Source organism: Mytilus californianus, unplaced genomic scaffold (assembly GCF_021869535.1).
Source record: "Mytilus californianus isolate M0D057914Y unplaced genomic scaffold, xbMytCali1.0.p SCAF_13, whole genome shotgun sequence".
Lineage (NCBI taxonomy): Eukaryota > Metazoa > Mollusca > Bivalvia > Mytilida > Mytilidae > Mytilus > Mytilus californianus.
This window is the reverse complement of record NW_026262615.1, coordinates 43,845,904-43,866,422: the sequence shown is the minus strand read 5'-3', so window position 1 is coordinate 43,866,422 and position 20,519 is coordinate 43,845,904. Positions and strand designations below refer to the sequence as shown.

At 32.9% G+C, this 20,519-nt stretch overlaps 1 protein-coding gene across 2 annotated transcripts in view; it reads right to left on the bottom strand.

Moving 5' to 3' along the window:
• LOC127723719 (protein unc-45 homolog B-like) overlaps nucleotides 1–1,723 on the bottom strand; it is a 31,786-nt gene extending 30,063 nt beyond the window's left edge. Inside the window, exon 1 of one of the 2 annotated variants that reach the window (XM_052230468.1) lies at nucleotides 1,630–1,723. In XM_052230468.1, coding sequence (XP_052086428.1) covers nucleotides 1,630–1,641 — 12 coding nt within the window. In that variant the 5' untranslated portion in view covers nucleotides 1,642–1,723. Of the gene's footprint in view, nucleotides 1–1,394; nucleotides 1,518–1,629 lie in introns of those variants that run through there. The other variant, XM_052230469.1, reaches the window with a different exon arrangement.
• Between the last annotated feature and the right edge of the window lie 18,796 nt (nucleotides 1,724–20,519).

The following is a 20,519-nucleotide window of genomic DNA, read 5'->3' as shown; positions in this document are numbered from 1 at the left end:
GTACATTTAAATCTGCATTAGGATGTCTTAATCAATTAAGATGTGCTCAAATCTCTTCATTTCTGACTTTCATTTTATCTTAATCATGCCTGACATTGTTTAAGGGCTAAGGGATTGCATGTCGCTAAATGCTAAATAAAAATAGTTACTGGCAAATGTAACTATTCATTTTAATCATTCCAGTCATACCTGCCAACCTCTGAAACCTTCAAAGAGGGAGATCTCCCCCTCAGCTATGACGGCTGAGGGGGAGATTTTGCATGAAATACATTTTCAAGTTAAATATATGACCTGTTTATTTATTCATCTACAAAACACCTATAAGAGTTAGTAATTATACTTTATTTCTTCAATTCATGGTTATAATCTATATAAGGTGTTTTTTTCATTTTGCCTTTTTCAATACCTCTGAGTCTCATAACTCATAACATTCCATATTTTGATTTTGTTGTGAGACCTACACTAAGCATGCTTTCAAACGTTGTAAAGACCACCAGAAGAAACCGAAAAGTTGATTGAACATGACGTGTAAAATGAAGATTCATTGCAGTGTCAGTGAACTTGGTCGTAAAACTTTAAAATCTTTCATTCAATCTGCTTGACATATCGATTTGCAGTTATCTCTTTCTTCTCTTTTACACTGTCGATTGGTCCAGACAAAGATCTCTATCTTGTTGGAGTTGACAAAGCAGAAATGAATTTTGATTATTTATAAATCAAACATAAAAACTACTGACCAAAGTTTTCAAATGATCGTCGATTGTTTATTTATTTCTGTTGTCAGTAATGAAAAAGCCAGAGAACTACATATGCGGGTCATTCCAGGAAAAAATATCTGAAAGCGGGAGATTTTATACTCCTTGGTGGGAAATGGACCGGCAAGCAGGAGATTTCCGGAATTTTGTCGTTTGCGTGGGAGACTCCCGATCAAAAAAGGAGGGTTGGCAGGTACATGTATGTCCCATTTGCGAAATGAATATTGCAAGTTGCAAATGTCAACTGAACTGAATAGTATCCAGTGTTCTCCCCAGGCCCTTACAACACCTCGGACTCACAGTCCTATAATTTGGGAGCATGGTGACATGGTCATATAGGTCATAGCATGGTTCAATATTTCTGGTCCGTGGTGCTATAATTTTCAGTCCAAAATGGCAAAAACGGTAATTAAACAATTTTACATTTAAATTATACATTTTCATCCAAAACTTATATAGAAGCAGTTGAGGATCGAACCCCAAAACCATAGCAAAGTAATTTAAAGCATCGCTGTAACAACTGAATTAAAGGAGTAATCCACAGAACGCAACTAAACTTTTTGGAGGAGTGTTATTTGAGTGTCAACAGGTCAAGATAACACAGAATTTTCAAACTTCCAAATAATTTCCTTCAATTACCTTTTACCTCAGATGAAATTCTATAAAATACTGTAAATGAAATAGGTTTCTATATGTGAAAAACTAGTTTTAACGTATTTTGTGTCAAGGAAAAATTTTCATGCCGACTTTCAATTTAACAGGAAGTTGGTACTTTTTAAACCTCAGCGTTGAAGAGTTATTGTGGAAAATGTATTAAACTTTAGAAAAACAATATTTTCTTTATGATTTAGACCTCTATGTTTTAAAAACTTACCTCAACTTTCATTTTGCCTGTTTAAGTTTTCCAAATGACCATCGATTCACAATAATCAACCGTACAACACGAAGGGGTCCCTGTGACATCCTTCTATGATTTCCAAATATGGACATGAAATCTGAGATGCACTGTGGCTACCGCTGGGAAACTTCTGTATCCTTCTGGGCTTAGAAGATTCCAGATGTCCGAATTATTATGCAAATAGATATACGATAAATGTCAATGTAATATTTATAGAATAAGCGAAAGGTTTATGAAGATGATAATGTTTTACTGAAATTAAAAACAATTAACATACATATAATTTGAAGATATCTGTAAAGATGCTGTGCACAGTCCTTATTGAACCATTTTTTTCTTCAAAAACACCAGCTTTTATTCACACTTAAAATCATTATAACATGTAGCTAAAAGATACAATTTAATACTTAATCATGTTAATGTCAGGCATGCATAAGAGTATACGCACATGTTTTTTTTAAACTTTCTCTTCCTCTGAAAACTAATTTAAATATATTGAAAAAAATGTTTTGTTTGGTTTTGGGGGCGGGATTGGTTCTTCTTGTGGTTTTAATTAAATGTCTTTTGTATCTCTTTGTTTTTTGTTTTTTTTTTTTGTGTGTGTGTTTGTTTTGGTTGTTTTTTTGGGGGGGGTTTTTTTTTTGGGGGGGGGGCGCGCTATTTGTGTGTTTAGTCATTTTATTATTACTTCGGAGTCTTTTTCTTAATTCGTACTGAGTTTTCTTGATAACTTCTTGTGACATTGATGACATATGAGCAAGTCCTGTTCTTCGAGGCATCTTCATCATCGGATAATACCAGAGGCTATAATACAATATTGTGTTATTTGTCTTGGATAATACTTTATAAAGTCCGCTTGACTTCTTTGAAGACTGTTGTACTATTTATATTTATTCCATCAAGTATTTAACACTTCAACAAATAAAATTAAGATATATAGAGCCTTACTTATCAAGTAGGTCAAGTAGGGACCAAAAATTATGAAACAGGGGATTTTTAAGAATTTGTTTTCTACAAATAAAGATGTTAAACGGACTACAATAAAAGAATAAAAGGAATCACCTGAAAAATACGGGACAGTACAGCTTACAAACAGCAACACCGAATTAAAAAAAAGATCGCATTTCGTTTGCAGTCTTGAATCCAAACCCTACAGAGTGAAATTTTCATATCTTCTCTCAATTATAAAATGGTTAACTAAAGCTGTAAATCTGTCACCTGATGCTGATAAAGGGTCAGATAATAATACTTAACAAACAGATGTTTAAAACAAAAAACTGAGTTTGTAATAACAGTATAGATGATAATACACAATGTGTCCAGTTTCTGATATTACCATTCCAGAACAGGAACAATGAAATTAATTGAAATTTTGATTATTTTAACATTTTAATAACTACTCATGGAAATTAAATATTAAAAATGATGAAGGAAAGTTTGTGATGTTATAATTCCCTATACATTATTAAAAAAATTGAAATTTTTATTTGTCTTCTTATAATTTTTAATTTGTATTACATGTTTACATTTGTAATTAACTAAATATTCACATTTGTATTTACTATTAATTCATTCATGCAATAATTACCACCAATTATCAAGAAAACTAAACATGTGGTATTCATCAACTAACAAACTTATAATTTGAGTGACAAATTTATTTGAAAATTTTGTGTTTTCTAAGTGGTGTTGGTGATAAGCTGATTTTCCATCCAACATCATTTTGATGCAAATTCTTGGGCATAGTTGTATGACTGTTTGCGGCAATTTAAAAAAAAATGCTATACAAGGATTTATTTCAGTTGTGCTAAAAAATGAAATTCGTATATGTTGAGTCATTTTTCAGGTAACAAAAATGACGATTAACATTTCAATGTAACTGCATGAGTAACATAACGAAAACGAAGCTTGTATAAGAGTGGATAAGTGCTTTTAAAATGTTCGTGTAATGACTGTGACTTTTCATTGATTGATGTTTGCTTAACGTTCAGCGGCAATTATTTCATGCATATTGAGGACGTGAAAAACTTAACAATTAACACAATAGATTTGTTCTGCAAGGCATGTCAACCGTCATTTAAATCTGCAGGTAGTGCTTGCATAAAAATTTGAGGATATTTTGAATATATTCTAGTGTATGACAACCCTCGTCTCACACATACGCGGGCACCCATGGTATTTCGATCATTCTTTAAAAATACCTCTTGGATATAAAAAATATCAGGAGATGTGGTTCGATTTCTTATAATGAGACCATTATCGCCAGAGTCTAAAGGACGGGGATGTAAGACTGAAATAGAAGGTTACCGTACGGCCTTCAACAATGATCAAAACCATACACTACATAGTACACTATATAGAACTTCGGTCCCGATGACAAGATGGGAAACAATTAGTCAAAAGAAGAAAACAACGGCCTGGATTTTGCTGAAAGCAATAAACAAAAAACAAGGGTCCTGTTCTCATGCACCTATGTTTTAGATAAGATTTAAGTAATTTGCTCGCTTCCCGGTGTTCGAGGAAAGTGGGCATAATTGTCCATAATAGTAAAAAATAACCTTGGCGAACGTAGCTAATTTTTTTCGATGATTATATGCGAAAAGGGATATTGTTTTCGGTCAAAGGTACGCCCTTTACCCCCTCCCACCCTTTTTTTTCCTTTTGAATCTGCAACTGGCTTCAGCTCGTCAAAGTTCTTTTACTTAATTTGTTATAAATTGTATAATGGTTGGTAAGCCAAGGTGATATGAAATAATTGTGTATATATAGGTCTATTAATTTCGAATAAACGGCGTATAAATATATTCATTTTGCATGTCAATAAAATTGCACGACAGATGCAATGAACAGAGGCTGATTTAGGAGAGCCGGACTTCTATTTAAATTTACTGTTATAAATAAAAAATTAGAAATCATTTTTAAATTAAGAAATGCATCTCCTTCGTGCATAGCTCTGGGTTTTTTTTCCGGTTTTGCTTTATTTATGGTCCTATTTTCAATGTTTCTGTAACTATTTTTTTTTACAAGGCGAGATAGTTGGTCTTGCGCTCAACTCCCAACCCGGAGGGCCAGCAATTTTGTTCTCGGGGTATCCTTCCTCTAGATAAGCTGACTGCCAATTAAGACTTACGAGCCTTATATAACCGATTTGAATTTGGAGTTATTTCTTCTCCTAGGGTTGCTTTTCTTGGCTTACGGTCCCATCTATCCGGCTATTTTCCCATAGCTGGGGAGGAGCCAAGGGCCTAAGTATAAGTAAGTAATGTTCCTTTTTTTTTTTTTTGGTTTTATTCACTTTTCAAAGTTTGTATAAAATTTTGGAATTTCAAATAGTTTTACCTCGATCTTCAATGGAGATACTTTAATTGTCGAAATGCGCATCGTATGCAATAATATAGGTACATATATGTTTAATGCATGCCATTTACAAGGCCCACTCCTTATGTTGCATTGGTGGCCCCCTTTTAAATTAAAGATAACCATCTGATAGATCACAATAACTTCGAGAATTCTTATTGCGCGGAAAGAAACAGTAGAAGCATTAATTCGTTCAATGCACAGTAACCTTTCCATTTGATTCGTGCGTATTTTATCTATGACAACTTCTTGCCAATGAAATGTAAATAAACAAAGATGACCAAATGAGATTAAAACTTATAAAGTAAGGATTTCTGAAGCTACTTTAAGAAGTCACTGAACACAATTATTAATAAATTAGCTTCATACAAGAGTCGTAAATCGCCCCTTCAGTATACATACTAGACAGAGACTTGGACACCATCAAGTGGTCAGGAGTTAAGACACTTTGACCATGATAATGTTATCAAAAGATAAACACTGCTTATCATAATCATCTTTTACTGTTTCTTAAATATAAATGTATAAATCATTTACTGTTGATAAATTTCAGGTAGATATATATATATATATATAAGTAATATAGGTTATATTACAAGTCTAAAAGGGTACAACATCAAGGCCCGACAGACTTGCTCGGGAAAGGTTTTGGATAAGAAAGCTTATGACAGTTTCCTCAGAGGGCATAAATGAAAAAAACATAAAATGTGTCACTCATTTTCCCTACCATCACTTGTTTCCAGTAACTCAGGCTTCCGTTTTGGACTCTTACAGTTTTTAGACATTTATTCCTCCTCCCAAACATCAATATTGAAAAAAAATTACCAGCGTATTGATTATTGATAATTTGTATAGCATTCAAGATTTTTATTTCAGTTTGACTACCACATGTCAAGATAAGATTCATTTTACATCTTACTGATGAAGGATATTAGTTATCCGAAATATCTAAAATTTGTTCATGATTTAATTATTTTTTGGTGATGTACCCTTTTAGACTAGTTATATATTATATTTTGTAGTGTAGCTGTATCATAATTTTATGAACCATCACTCCGTAAGATTTATCGTTGGCTATTATTCAGTCATTTAAGTAATATAGGTTATATATGGTGACCACCCGTCTTTTTAATATTTTTAAATAATTATGTTTGTGTATACAAATTCAACATTTTAAGTCGCTTAACATATTTATTCCAACTAACAAATCTAACTAAATTTTGGTTATCCTCTATACTGTGGCACAGGAGTAGACTGAAAAGTGGGGACAATTCCCTCCAACCTCTAACCCAACACGCTCCTGGAATACCGAGGGAGCTGAGTCATTGTTACTAATTTAGTTTTCTGAAATGAATTTCTTTGGTCTTGTTATTTTTATTTATTCATGTTTTTGTATTTATCACATTAGTTTTAAATATCCTGTGCACAATTGTATTTCCTAATCTTAGATTAAGATGGATTTATTCTTCTTATTCTTTCATTATATGAAAAAAAAATAAAACAGCTTACTAGTAACTCGAATATCATTTTTCAAATATTTTTTAGTATGTTATGTACAGATTGTATAATATTCAACTGTTTTATCACTGTGAATAAAAGGACACGTACGATAAACGTTAACATAATTATGTCGCAATTACTATAGTATAATCAGAGAGATATAATTTATAATATGTCTCTGAAATGAAAAAGCCAAACCTTCCACCAAAAAGAACAAACAAACAAAAACGATAAAAAGCACAAAAAACAACACCCATAAAAAAACAAAACAAAACAAAACCACTAACACACATCCTTACATTTACAATAATATCTTATACATTATTTTAATACTTTAAAACTACATAATGCAATATAAGATCATAAGAATAAACAATCACTTTAATATATATAGCTAATAATTATAATATTTGTTTTGGTGGTGTATGAAAAAGGAGAAACTTTCCATTAACATTTCTCTGAGAGTTGATATCTGAATAAAAAAAGCAATACGAAAGCGTTGTTAATTAAATCCATCGTAGCCTTTTTTCACTCGATTTTTTTTTTGTACGAAAAAAGGAAAATAATCAAAATTTAGCTCCATGTCATAAAAGTATTCTTAAGTTCATAGTAATTATTATTATTTATTTCTCTCGGATATGATTGGCTATTTTTGATAGGAACGGAACTGTCCGTGACTTTTCTGGATGAGTAAATACTTGTTCAGAGTGCTGTAATGAAGTTTAGTCTACAAACCCACTTATATAGGCATAATTATAGACAAACATGTATTTTCTATTGTCCCCAGTATGGACAATTTCCGTATGGTTTTCAAAAATTACTGGATTCGTCAAATAAAGTAATTTGTTCAAATGACTACAAAAATGAGAGAGCATATGGCATACTTTTATGACATACATGTTGCGTCAGTCGTAATGAGTTGCATTTTGTTTGTTAACCTGACTAACAGAAAGAGTTAGTAACTAAGACACACTAACATGTTATGTTCATACTTATGAAGGTCTGGATGGGGTTTAGAGAATAGAGAATTATAGGCCAATGTACTGCAGGACAGAGGGCTAACAAATAAGGAATAGAGAACAACGGGGTGCTAAAATATAAAGAATAAAGAAAAATTAGCAAAATGTATAAAGAATAGAGAAAAATAAGCAAAATGTATAAAGAATAGAGAAAAATAAGCAAAATGTATAAAGAATAGAGAAAAATGGCTGAGAAAGTTAAAGAATTCAGAATTGAAGGACCCCCATCCAGACCCTCACCTATTACTGGCTATCGGTACTACAGGTGCACTCGGTAACACAGGTCAAAATCTGATATACACGACTGCAAAATCCATTGTATTGCAATGACAATCGGAACATCAGACAAAACACTGATGTAAACTATAACATAAGTAATTGTTTAATGGCAATCGGGTACGTGGTCCTTTTCTATCTGCCTACGGGATAATAGGTAATAGATTATTTTGTTTAATGGCAATCGGGTACGTAGTCCTTTTCTATCTGCCTACGGGATAATCGGTAATAGATTGGTTTGTTGAATGGCAATCGGGTACGTAGTCCTTTTCTATCTGCCTACGGGATAATCGGTAATAGATTGGTTTGTTTAATGGCAATCGGGTACGTGGTCCTTTTCTATCTGCCTACAGGATAATCGGTAATAGATTGTTTTGTTTAATGGCAATCGGGTACGTGGTCCTTTTTTATCTGCCTACAGGATAATCGGTAATAGATTGTTTTGTTTAATGGCAATCGGGTACGTGGTCCTTTTTTATCTGCCTACAGGATAATCGGTAATAGATTGTTTTGTTTAATGGCAATCGGGTACGTGGTCCTTTTCTATCTGCCTACGGGATAGTCAGTAATAGATTGTTTTGTTTAATGGCAATCGGGTACGTGGTCCTTTTTTATCTGCCTACAGGATAATCGATAATAGATTGTTTTGTTTAATGGCAATCGGGTACGTGGTCCTTTTTTATCTGCCTACAGGATAATCAGTAAATGATTGTTTTGTTTAATGGCAATCGGGTACGTGGTCCTTTTCTATCTGCCTACGGGATAGTCAGTAATAGATTGTTTTGTTTAATGGCAATCGGGTACGTGGTCCTTTTTTTATCTGCCTACAGGATAATCGGTAATAGATTGTTTTGTTTAATGGCAATCGGGTACGTGGTCCTTTTCTATCTGCCTACGGGATAGTCAGTAATAGATAAGTTTGTTGAATGGCAATCGGGTACGTGGTCCTTTTCTATCTGCCTACATGATAGTCAGTAATAGATTGTTTTGTTTAATGGCAATCGGGTACGTGGTCCTTTTTTATCTGCCTACAGGATAATCGGTAATAGATTGTTTTGTTTAATGGCAATCGGGTACGTGGTCCTTTTCTATCTGCCTACGGGATAGTCAGTAATAGATAAGTTTGTTGAATGGCAATCGGGTACGTGGTCCTTTTCTATCTGCCTACATGATAGTCAGTAATAGATTGTTTTGTTTAATGGCAATCGGGTACGTGGTCCTTTTTTATCTGCCTACAGGATAATCGGTAATAGATTGTTTTGTTTAATGGCAATCGGGTACGTGGTCCTTTTTTATCTGCCTACAGGATAATTGGTAATAGATTGGTTTGTTGAATGGCAATCGGGTACGTGGTCCTTTTCTATCTGCCTACGGGATAATCGGTAATAGATTGGTTTGTTTAATGGCAATCGGGTACGTGGTCCTTTTTTATCTGCCTACAGGATAATCGGTAATAGATTGTTTTGTTTAATGGCAATCGGGTACGTGGTCCTTTTCTATCTGCCTACGGGATAGTCAGTAATAGATTGTTTTGTTTAATGGCAATCGGGTACGTGGTCCTTTTCTATCTGCCTACGGGATAATCGGTAATAGATTGGTTTGTTTAATGGCAATCGGGTACGTGGTCCTTTTCTATCTGCCTACGGGATAGTCAGTAATAGATTGGTTTGTTTAATGGCAATCGGGTACGTGGTCCTTTTCTATCTGCCTACGGGATACTCAGTAATAGATTGTTTTGTTTAATGGCAATCGGGTACGTGGTCCTTTTCTATCTGCCTACAGGATAGTCAGTAATAGATTGTTTTGTTTAATGGCAATCGGGTACGTGGTCCTTTTTTATCTGCCTACAGGATAATCGGTAATAGATTGTTTTGTTTAATGGCAATCGGGTACGTGGTCCTTTTTTATCTGCCTACATGATAGTCAGTAATAGATTGTTTTGTTTAATGGCAATCGGGTACGTGGTCCTTTTTTATCTGCCTACAGGATAATCGGTAATAGATTGTTTTGTTTAATGGCAATCGGGTACGTGGTCCTTTTTTATCTGCCTACATGATAGTCAGTAATAGATTGTTTTGTTTAATGGCAATCGGGTACGTGGTCCTTTTTTATCTGCCTACAGGATAATCGGTAATAGATTGGTTTGTTGAATGGCAATCGGGTACGTGGTCCTTTTCTATCTGCCTACGGGATAACCGGTAATAGATTGGTTTGTTGAATCCAGCAAAAGGAGTATCAGTGGTAAACTACTTTAAAATACTAGCTGGCACTACCTGGATGTGTGCTGATGAGGAGTTCGGGGTATATAGATATAGATTCTACCACTGAATCGAGTGTGATACGATATTTATCCACTCGAGACAGTTAAATTTTTAAATTTAAAACGCGAGGCTCGACGAGCATTTTAAATATTTGAAATCTAACTGTCGAGAGTGGATAAATATCGTATTACACGAGATTTGGTGATGGAATCTGTTTCTGTAATGATTTTCAAACAATATGCAGGCAAACTTATTCCTTCTTTTTGAATGGTCTGCAAAAAGACTGATGTGTTCTTTCTATGTGACGTCATCAGGCATGGTCGCCTTTTCTCGTGTCGTCACGATAAGAAATTCAGAGGAAAGCGAGAAAATTCGACGTCATAATCGGATTTTAACCAATGAAGAACTGAGATCAAACGAACCACACGTTGATTAAATTTTTTTTATACAATGGGTGCAGAACGGGATAAAATGACGAAGAATTAGAGAAATAGAGATATCCAATCCGAGAACCGGTGCATATTTAAGAGAGGTCCTTATGCTGCCTCTTTCAATGCAACTTTGTTTATCCAACCATTACTTTCTATCTTTTAGACGGTCAAAACTCAAGATCACGAGTAAAGCCTTTCCCAACTGATGCTTACAGTTTGTTCATATAATTTACTGTTACATCACTGTCACAGGTTATGGATAGTGTTGAGCTCTCATAAACATGTTTAGTCTCCCAACATTTGTAAGGAATAATGTCCGTTTACGTTAACAAGAGCTTGCAGATTGTAATCCAGTGGTTGTCTTTGGTTGCTGTCTGCCATATTTGTTTTCCGTTCATTGTTATAGTATAAACTGGTCGTTGGGTTTCTCTTTGGATTGTTTAACATTTCTGTCACCCTGGGCCTTTTATAGTTTACTATACGGTATTAGTTTTGCTCATTGTTGAAGGCCGTATATATACAGAGTCCTATAGTTGTATACATCCTCGTTCTTTGGTATTCAGAGGCGGATTTAAAGGGGGCAGGGTGCACGCCCCACCCCCTTTGTGGGAAAAATTTGGTTGATTATATAGGAAATCATTGAAGCATGACTGGAGCTGGCCCCTTCTTAGGCAGTCAGTTGGCCCCCCTTATGAAAATTTCTGGATCCGCCTCTGGTATTTGATGGATAGTTGTCTCATTAGTAAATTATACAACGCCTCCTTATTTATATAGCGACTATCATCTCGTTCCATCCGAAGTTTAGAACTTATCAAGAGATATTCAAACTCACAAGTCGACAACATATTGACAACACCATCGCAAAAAACGACCAAAAGACAAACAGACTAAAAAACACAACATAGAAAAAGCTTAAATCTGAGCAACACGAAACCAAATCAAAAACTGGGGGGTGATATCAAGTGCCCAGAAGTGTCAGCAGATCCTGTTCCACAAATTGCTAGAAATAATTGCCACTTGGGCTCTTTTCACAAACAATCTTGCGTCAAAAATTGCTCGTATTAAGTTATACTGAAATGTTCATGTTTTGAGTATTTTTTCTCGTACATTTTTTTGTTGAAATGAATCGCTGGATTAAATGCTAAATAAATAAATTATGAAGTCGACTCAAAGGGAAATATCGGGAAACATACGACCTGTCAAGCAAGACGATATATTATTCTTTTTTTATATTTTTGCATGCTATTCTGGAGCCTGGTTTTCGAAAGTATCATAAGATATATTGCGCATGTGCAAAAAGTGAGAAGTTCAGTTTTTTGTCTCGGATATATTTTTGCTATAAATATAGAAAAGGAGTCCATTTTTACGTCGCAGTAAATTCAAATTTTATTGACGAAGTGGAGAAGAATAAATCTATAATATTTTGCACACTGAGCTACACAACAACAAACAGTGGCAAAAGAAGAGCATGGTTACTTTTATGATAATCATAAGACCATCATAAGTCAAGTCGCGAGGTGTGTTAAGTTTACGAGTAAAAGTAAGGACATATCGTTACTTGAGACACTTTCGAAAACATATCTGACGACTATGACATGTCCTAAGACTATCGTAAGACATGTCTTAGTCGTAAGATAATTTCGAAAACCAGGCCCCAGCTGTACGGTTCAATGTTACGAGATCACACGCCATCTTCAAATTCAGTATATTTTTACAATTTTCAAGCGAGGGAAGTTTTATATGAATTCTTACTGATTCTCAAACGTATAATATGTTTTATCTATTGTAATTTGCATGTGATATTCGCCAAATAAAAACAATCAGGTAAAAGTAATAATGCGAAGTTTGCTACCATTTGAGCCTTCAAAATGCAGTTAAACTCCTGGCAAAGCACATGCAGTTGTATTTTCTCCATTCCCAGCCTTATCCGGCTTTTCTTGAAAACAATCAAACAATAAAACTGCTTCTAAAATGAAATTCTGAAGCCCTATGTCCGTAATTAAATCGATAGTACACTTAACCAAAATTCAAATATTAGTATATATATATATATGTTGTGTACAAGTTCTAATTTTGTACAAATTATAATTTGTACAGGGTTTTTGTACAAGTTATCAGTATTTTGACACACACCTTCTTTCACCAGGTGATACAAGTTTATCTTCAATAATTATCCAGTTCGATGTTTTACTCATAAATTTATATACTTCAACCTAACATTAAGAACTGTCCTCTATGTCATAAAACTACAAATAACACTTGATTGGTTAAGATTATATTTTTATTTTTTGACTTATACTAAATTTTATGTCCACAAAATATATTTTAGTGTTTTTATATAAACTTTGTGTCAGTACTTTATGCAAGATTGTAGCATGTAATTGTGGAAATAAAACAGTGATAAGCTTAACCAAAGACACTGTGCTTATTTTATCTAATTATACAAAGAGATTCACAAAATACTGATAACCTGTACAAAAATACTGTACAAATTATAATTTGTACAACACTACAATTTGTACGCAACATATATATAGCAACTACACATTAATCAGTAATATGCCACATATATGCGCTCAATATTTGCATTGAAAATATACAACGGAAGAGTTCATACATTCATTTAAGTCAAAGGACCGAATTCAGGTCAACCATCAACTAAAACAATGGTTATCTGCAATTCAGTACTGACTTGACACATTTATACTAAAAATAACCTTCATTTTTACAGGGAAAGTGAACATTTTATCCGTTTTAACTCTGTTTAACTGAAAGCTACAGCGTCCATGTTGGTTACTTAGCTAAGTCAAAGGTCGGGTAAAGCAGGACATAGGCCAAGGAGAAGATTTTTGAAAATTAAAAATTTAAAAGCGACGGACGCAAGAATAGTTCACATCCCACTTTTTGGGTATATGATTGATTCCTATTTTCTGAAGCTGGGAACTACATATCGATATCACAGTATTATATATATATCAAAGAATGCTCGCAGCTTCTTAAAACTCAGAAAACTTAACCTGCTCACCCGAAACCATGCAGTCTAACTTTTTCTGTTTTATGCAGCTCAATTCCTTATTTACAATAATGAAACTAAATTCGAACAGCATGAAGTATAGAAAAAAGCCATATGTTGTATAAGGTATGTATAAATTCCCTGCCACGTCCGGTCTGTGTTTTTGTTAGATGTTTTTTTTCTGCTTTGTTTCGATCTGATGCGTTTAGCCCTTTCAATCTGAGACTACTATAACTACGTGTGTTATAGTATAGTCTCAGATTGAATTGTTTCATATTTTTCATGTCGGGGCCTTTGATAGCCGATTATACAGTATGGGGTTTTTTCAAGTTGAAGGCCGTACGGTTGCCTATAATTGCTTACATCCACTTCATTTGAATTATTGTGGATAGTTGTTTTATTAGCAAACATACCACATCTCCTTATTTTTATAATAAGTATAAGAAAACACTAATCTCAGTAATATCACCAGGATGGGTTTCACACAAGTTTGTAGGGTTAAATGTATACTGGTTTTTGTTTCTCATGTTCCACTTTGAGGCTGTAGGGATAGATATTAAATTGATTTATTTCTCATATTTCACTTTGAGGGATGACAGCAAGATTTAGCTACAAGTACAACACAGAAAGATATGTGTCGACGCGTTATTTCTGCCAATAATATATATGTATCTCCCCTGCGTTTGCTATTCTCCTCCTGGGATTACGATCACAGTGGAGCTACTAGGAAATGAGTCACTCCTAGAAGAGAAAAAACGAGAAAACGGTCGGAAATACACACATTAAGGTTTAAAATTATAATTATCATTATTTGATAGGATAAATTCAAGAATTATATTTAAGTTAACAATATATACAGTCTTCAAAGGGCTTCAGAAGAAAATAAGACATTGACAGTTCACTTGGAAACCCATTATACAATACAACGACACTTATTAAATACTTACTTACTACAACGACACTTACTAAATAGGAACTCTGGACAGTAATGGATCTGCTTTTGGAATTTCAACCAGATTAAAAAATCGTTCTTCCACATCCAGATATAAAGAAGAAGGTTTTTTCGGGGGTCCACATGAAAAGGAAGGTTTTTAGTCCAATTAATAGTTTCGTCAATTTTTTCTTGATATGCAATAACAATTCCAAAGAATGGGTTGTTCAAACCCCCGATTTTTTAAAATTTTTTCAAAGTTTTAGCATTATGTGTCAATAGCTTGTTTGTTACAAAAACAAAATATTTTTGCATTGTCAACCAAAAATAAATATGACGTAATTATAAATAGTACAACCATACCCATTAAGGATCTCATGGTTATACACATTGGTTTTCTCACCGATGTTATCCTTTACTCTTCGAGGATTTCAGAGATGGTATTTGAAGCATTGACCTTTCATATTATCTGGGTTTTTTCTTGGGACAACTACTCAAATCAAAAGCTAACCTTTTTTTCAATTATAACGAACAGGATAAAATTATTTAGGAATCTCAATTTTTGTTTTATTTTTTCCTTAATTTTTCCATTGAATAAAACTATTTTTTGTTAGTTTCCTACTGACAAAAAAAAATCTTCCTTTTTCCAAGAAATTATGAGTTCATGTCTACTCTAAATAAGCACACAAAAGAAGAATAATCGGTGCCTTTTGTCAGCAAAATGGTTATCCTGACATGAGATGCGGTGTACGAAAATCATTTCACCAGGGGGAGGGGGAGGGGGAGGGGGGATGGAACGAAACCTCGTCTTTATAAAACTAGTATATATGTTAGTATATATTAGTATATAAATTTTAATTTTCTCTGTCAGAACAGTTATAGAATCCTTCTGTTCGATACATTTAATTTCCTTGAAAACCTATGTGTTTTAGCAACAGGAAATAATATATTGAAATAGCTGCTTTATATGAAAAATACGGACCTGCTACCACTCAAAGATAATCATTGCAACACAAATCGGAAACTTATCATAAAATAAAACAATGGCTTACGGAAGAATTTATTTGTAAATCTACTTGAAACGATACCAAGTTGAAAGAACTACAAGTAATGCACTTAATATAATCAAAAACAAATGAAATGATTCAATTTATCAGATAAAAAGAAAAAAAAACAATGCTCATGGGAAAATTAATTAAAAAAAAAAAAAATAGGCTAGGATAGGGAAAAATATACTTTTAAGGAATTTTTCTAGTAAAATCAGTGCCAGTGAGGACAAGTTGATAGAACTATACAAGTAATGCACTTAATATAATCAAAAACAAATGGAATGATTCAATTTATCAGATAACAAGAAAAAAAAAACAATGCTCATGGGAAAATTAAAAAAAAAATGGAAATAGGCTAGGATAGGGAAAAATATACTTTTAAGGAATGTTTCTAGTAAAATCAGTGCCAGTGAGGACAAGTTGATAGAACTATACTAGTTATGCATGTGATATAAATAAAAAAAAAAACAATGCTCATGGGAAAATTAATTTAAAAAAAAAAAGGAAAATAGGCTAGGGAGGGTTGAGATCTCAAAAAACATGTTTAACCCCGCCGCATTTTTGCGCCTGTCCCAAGTCAGGAGCCTCTGGCCTTTGTGAGTCTTGTATCATTTTTAATTTTAGTTTCTTGTGTATAATTTGGAGTTTAGTATGACGTCCATTATCACTGAACTTGTATACATATTTGTTTAGGGGCCAGCTGAAGGACGCCTCCGGGTGCGGGAGTTTCTCGCTGCATTGAAGACCCATTGGCCTTCGGCTGTTGTCTGCTCTATGGTCGGGTTGTTGTCTCTTTGACACATTCCCCATTTCCATTCTCAATTTTGGGATAGGGAAAAACATACTTTTATGGAATGTTTTTAGTAAAATCAGTGCCAGTGAGGACAAGTTGATAGAACTATACAAGTAATGCACTTAATATAAACAAAAACAAATGGAATGATTCAATTTATCAGATAACAAGAAAAAAAACAATGCTCATGGAAAAATTAAAAAAAAAAATGGAAATAGGCTAGGATAGGAGAAAATATACTTTTAAGGAATGTTTCTAGTAAAATCAGTGCCAGTGAGGACAAGTTGATAGAACTATACTAGTTATGCATGTGATATAAATAAAAAACATTAATTAGATGATTCGGGTTAATTGATAACGCGAACAAAACAATCTCAGGAAAAGAAAACAAATCAAAACGAAATTGACTTGGATCGAGGGAAAAAAAGATAAATTTAAGGTATTTTTCTAGGAAAATGTCATTAAGGACATGTTTGTCAACAAACGATTAGCATTTAATAAGTTTCATAAACGTACCTTTGCTTTTTCTTAGAAAAATATCAACGAGGATAACAAGTGGAAAATCTAAATCCATAAGTCAAAAGATTTCAGGCAAGGTGTCTGTACCGGTAAACGGAAAAGCGTCACAGGAAAAAAGTCAAATTTGGTAGGAAAATAGTCACAAATATTATAGGAAATGCTGTCGTTTTCGCGCAGTAAAATGTTTTTAAATGAATTATAGAATATCATTTCTATAAACCAAGTCTTGACCAGGAAAATGTATCCTCTGCAGTCAATAACTTATTATATATCTTAAAATATTGTAACATCTCATTATTTCTTTATAAACATACGTTTTGACAGTAGATCAATCTGATAATTTACAGAAGATTTTTGGCGATAAAATTCTTAAATGTGTCTGTATGGAATTTTCCAAATAGGTTAGAAAAATATTTTCATCTGGTTATTTTGTGGACCTTCAGGCAGCAGCAACAGAATTGGCATCAAATGTTTGCACCTGTCCTAAGTCAGGAATCTGATTACAGTAGTTGTCGTCTGTTTATGTAGTTCATACTTGTTTCTCGTTTCTCGTTTTTATTTAGATTAGACCGTTGGTTTTTCCGTTTGAATGGTTTTACACTAGTAATTTTTGGGGACCCTTTATAGCTTGCTGTTCGGTGTGAGCCAATGCTCCGTGTTGAAGGCCGTACTTTGACCTATAATGGTTTACTTTTATAAATTGTAACTTGGATGGAGAGTTGTCTCATTGGCACTCAAACCACATCTTCCTATATCTATCATGGCAAGCAGCAACAAAAACATCACCATTATCAATAGCAGCAGAAGAATAGCGTCATGTGCATCTTCATATAATTTACAATTATTGTTTTTCTCAGAAAACAAATTTCACAAGGTTATTGTTGCATTTTATCTTTTCTTCCCGTTTTTTTCTTTTTCTTCTTCTTTATATTATAATTATTTTTTTGTTTCAACATTTTGTTTTAAGGACATTCTGTCTATATGATAGGACTCTATCAATTTTACAATTCGACAAAAACTAAAAATCTTTCGGAAACGATCAAATAACTATGAATTTATATTCAATTTCATTACTAAATTTTGGTATCATAAATGACTTCCTCTATCATCTCTGGGTTTTTTTTGTTGTTTTTTTTTTTTTTTTCTTTTCTTTTTTACTATTTTTTTGATATTTTTCTTTCGTTATTCTCTTTTCTGTAAGACACACGTTGTTTAAATTTTACAAGTAAATAAATATTAAAGTTTGTCGTTTAGAAATCATCATTTAAAATTATTTGTAAAAAAATGAAAAGAAATTGTCAGAAAATCAATTATTTATGCTTGACAGTTAAAAAGTTTATTGATATTTCTATTTCGAAGTAAAAATTGAATTGGCTCAAATTGGGTACAGGTAGGGACAGGTGTGTGTATTCCCTGTTTATTCCATGGGTCTTGACACCTAGTTGTCACGTTAATTGGAGTGGAGGAGGTTCAAAGGGCAATAAAAATCGTATTATCACACCTTTTTATGGTGAAAACAAAGGGAAAAAAAACGAAAATTTGTTGTATATTACAAATTGGCAGAAACCTTTTTACATTTTGTTTTATAAAAAAGCTTCTGTTTGATGTAAATTTTATCATTCCAATTTCAACAATCAGTAGTACCCAGTCATGCAAGCAGAGTTTGAGGTGAATATTTTCTTCGTTATAATTATTTAAATAATTATTTTTATCGATGTTTTTATAATCGGTAATGATTTTGTTTTTGAATAAGAAATCTAATGGGAAGTGCATTTATTTGTCCATTCGTCCTGAAAGTCAACTGTTCAGATGATTACAGCAGAGACATATAATGTCTCTGATTACAGTAATAAATAGGTTTAACTTTAAAAAATGTCTTTCGGTTTGTTTTTTTTTTTCTTATATTTTTGGATTTCTGTCAAATTGGCATATACTTGCCACTTTTTATTCATATCTATAATATACATTTAATAATTTTCGAAAAATCAACTTTTCTATGATAAACTATGTACTACAAAAAAAACAGATTTACGGAAGAAATTTCGTTTATTGAAAGGAAATGATGTGATTTAATTAAGTTCAAAAGCTTCCTTTCTGGTCAGCGATGATTTTGTACAAAGGGATGCGGTTAACCAAATGATAAGTATATATCTATTTTATTGTTGAATGAATTGTACATGTATATATAAGGTAATACAAGTAACAGGGGGCGGTTTTAGAGTTGGTTTTTCATTATATTGTTTTAGAACCTAAAAATACGTGTGTATTGTCTTAAAAAACTCCCCGATATTTTTTTTTTGGAAAGATGGGTTGATTTTACTGCAGTACCTTGAATCAGCCGTGTACTTAGATGTAAAATATCGCAACATATAATCTCTTATAGTGCTACATTTTAGATTTCACGAAACTCGATAAAACACTGAAAGCAAACACTTCGGCTGTTGTCTGCTCTATGATCGGGTTATTGTCTCTTTGACACATTCCCCATTTCCATTCTCAATTTTAATCTTACTGGTGTACCCTATAACAAAATGACAGCGGGGATTTCGCACATAAAACTGGTAAACTCAATACATTTTGTGTCTGTATATAAATTCAGGCTATATGATCTTGACCATATGGTTTAGGTGGTGTGGTCTATTGTATTGTCCAATATCTTTGGACATTCCTGTTATTCTTCTATGTACTATGTCAGAAAATATTTTCTATAAATGAAAAAAAAAGTAAATGTTTTATAACCCTGTTAACTCATGGTATATATAATAGCTTTATCTATTTTAGAAATTCCTATCATTTTTTGAAAAATCAGTTCGGCTCTATTATCTTCGACATAAAAGACCAAGAGAGTTCATGTTTTATTTACTCTTTTAATAGGACGAAGAAAAATTAACATTTAAAAAAAATGTCCTGATACCTAAGCCTTTACAATGAAAACCGAACATATACCTTAAACTTTAATACAATAAAAAAAATAACGCGGGTGCGACTTTACTTGAAATAATCACAAATAGCAATGTTTGTTAAATATTATATTGCAGTACAGTTGCGTGTATGGATAAAACCTTGTTCGAACATTTAAATTTTAAAGTAAGTTCGACAACCCTTTTACCCTTCAAACGGATATTTTATTCAAAAAAGGAAAGATACCAATGAAATACCGATTGACTCCACATTTAATTCATTTAAATTATATTTTTAAATCCAATTTGATAGAATCTGGAATTAGTCCCAGGTAAGATAAATAATGTTAAAGCTTATAAAATGAATTAGACAAAATATAAATATATGTATTTTGGGGAGTATTTATTATATTTCTTTTTAATTCACCTGTAGACCGCAGAGACAATTTTTCATGGCAAATTAACAATAAATTGTAAAAATTAACATAAATTTGTATATTTATTCAGTATAAATTCTGCATACAATATACAAAATGTTCCGTTAAACAGGTTAAAGCTCCCAGGGGTCTAATTTCTTTGTCCATAGCTAATTAACGGTTCTACTCCACTAAATCTGTGTATTCTGGCTAGCCAAATGTCCAGGGATGACATGCCTTATGTGACATGCAATATGCATAACATGGAGACACAAAGTTTAATGAATAATGCGTGAACTATTGACACATAGGTAATTAATGTATTCAAAAGTTTGTTGATTTTTTTTTCTTTAGTCTATAGACTGACGAAAATCTAATTTAAAACGATGACTGTAATACAA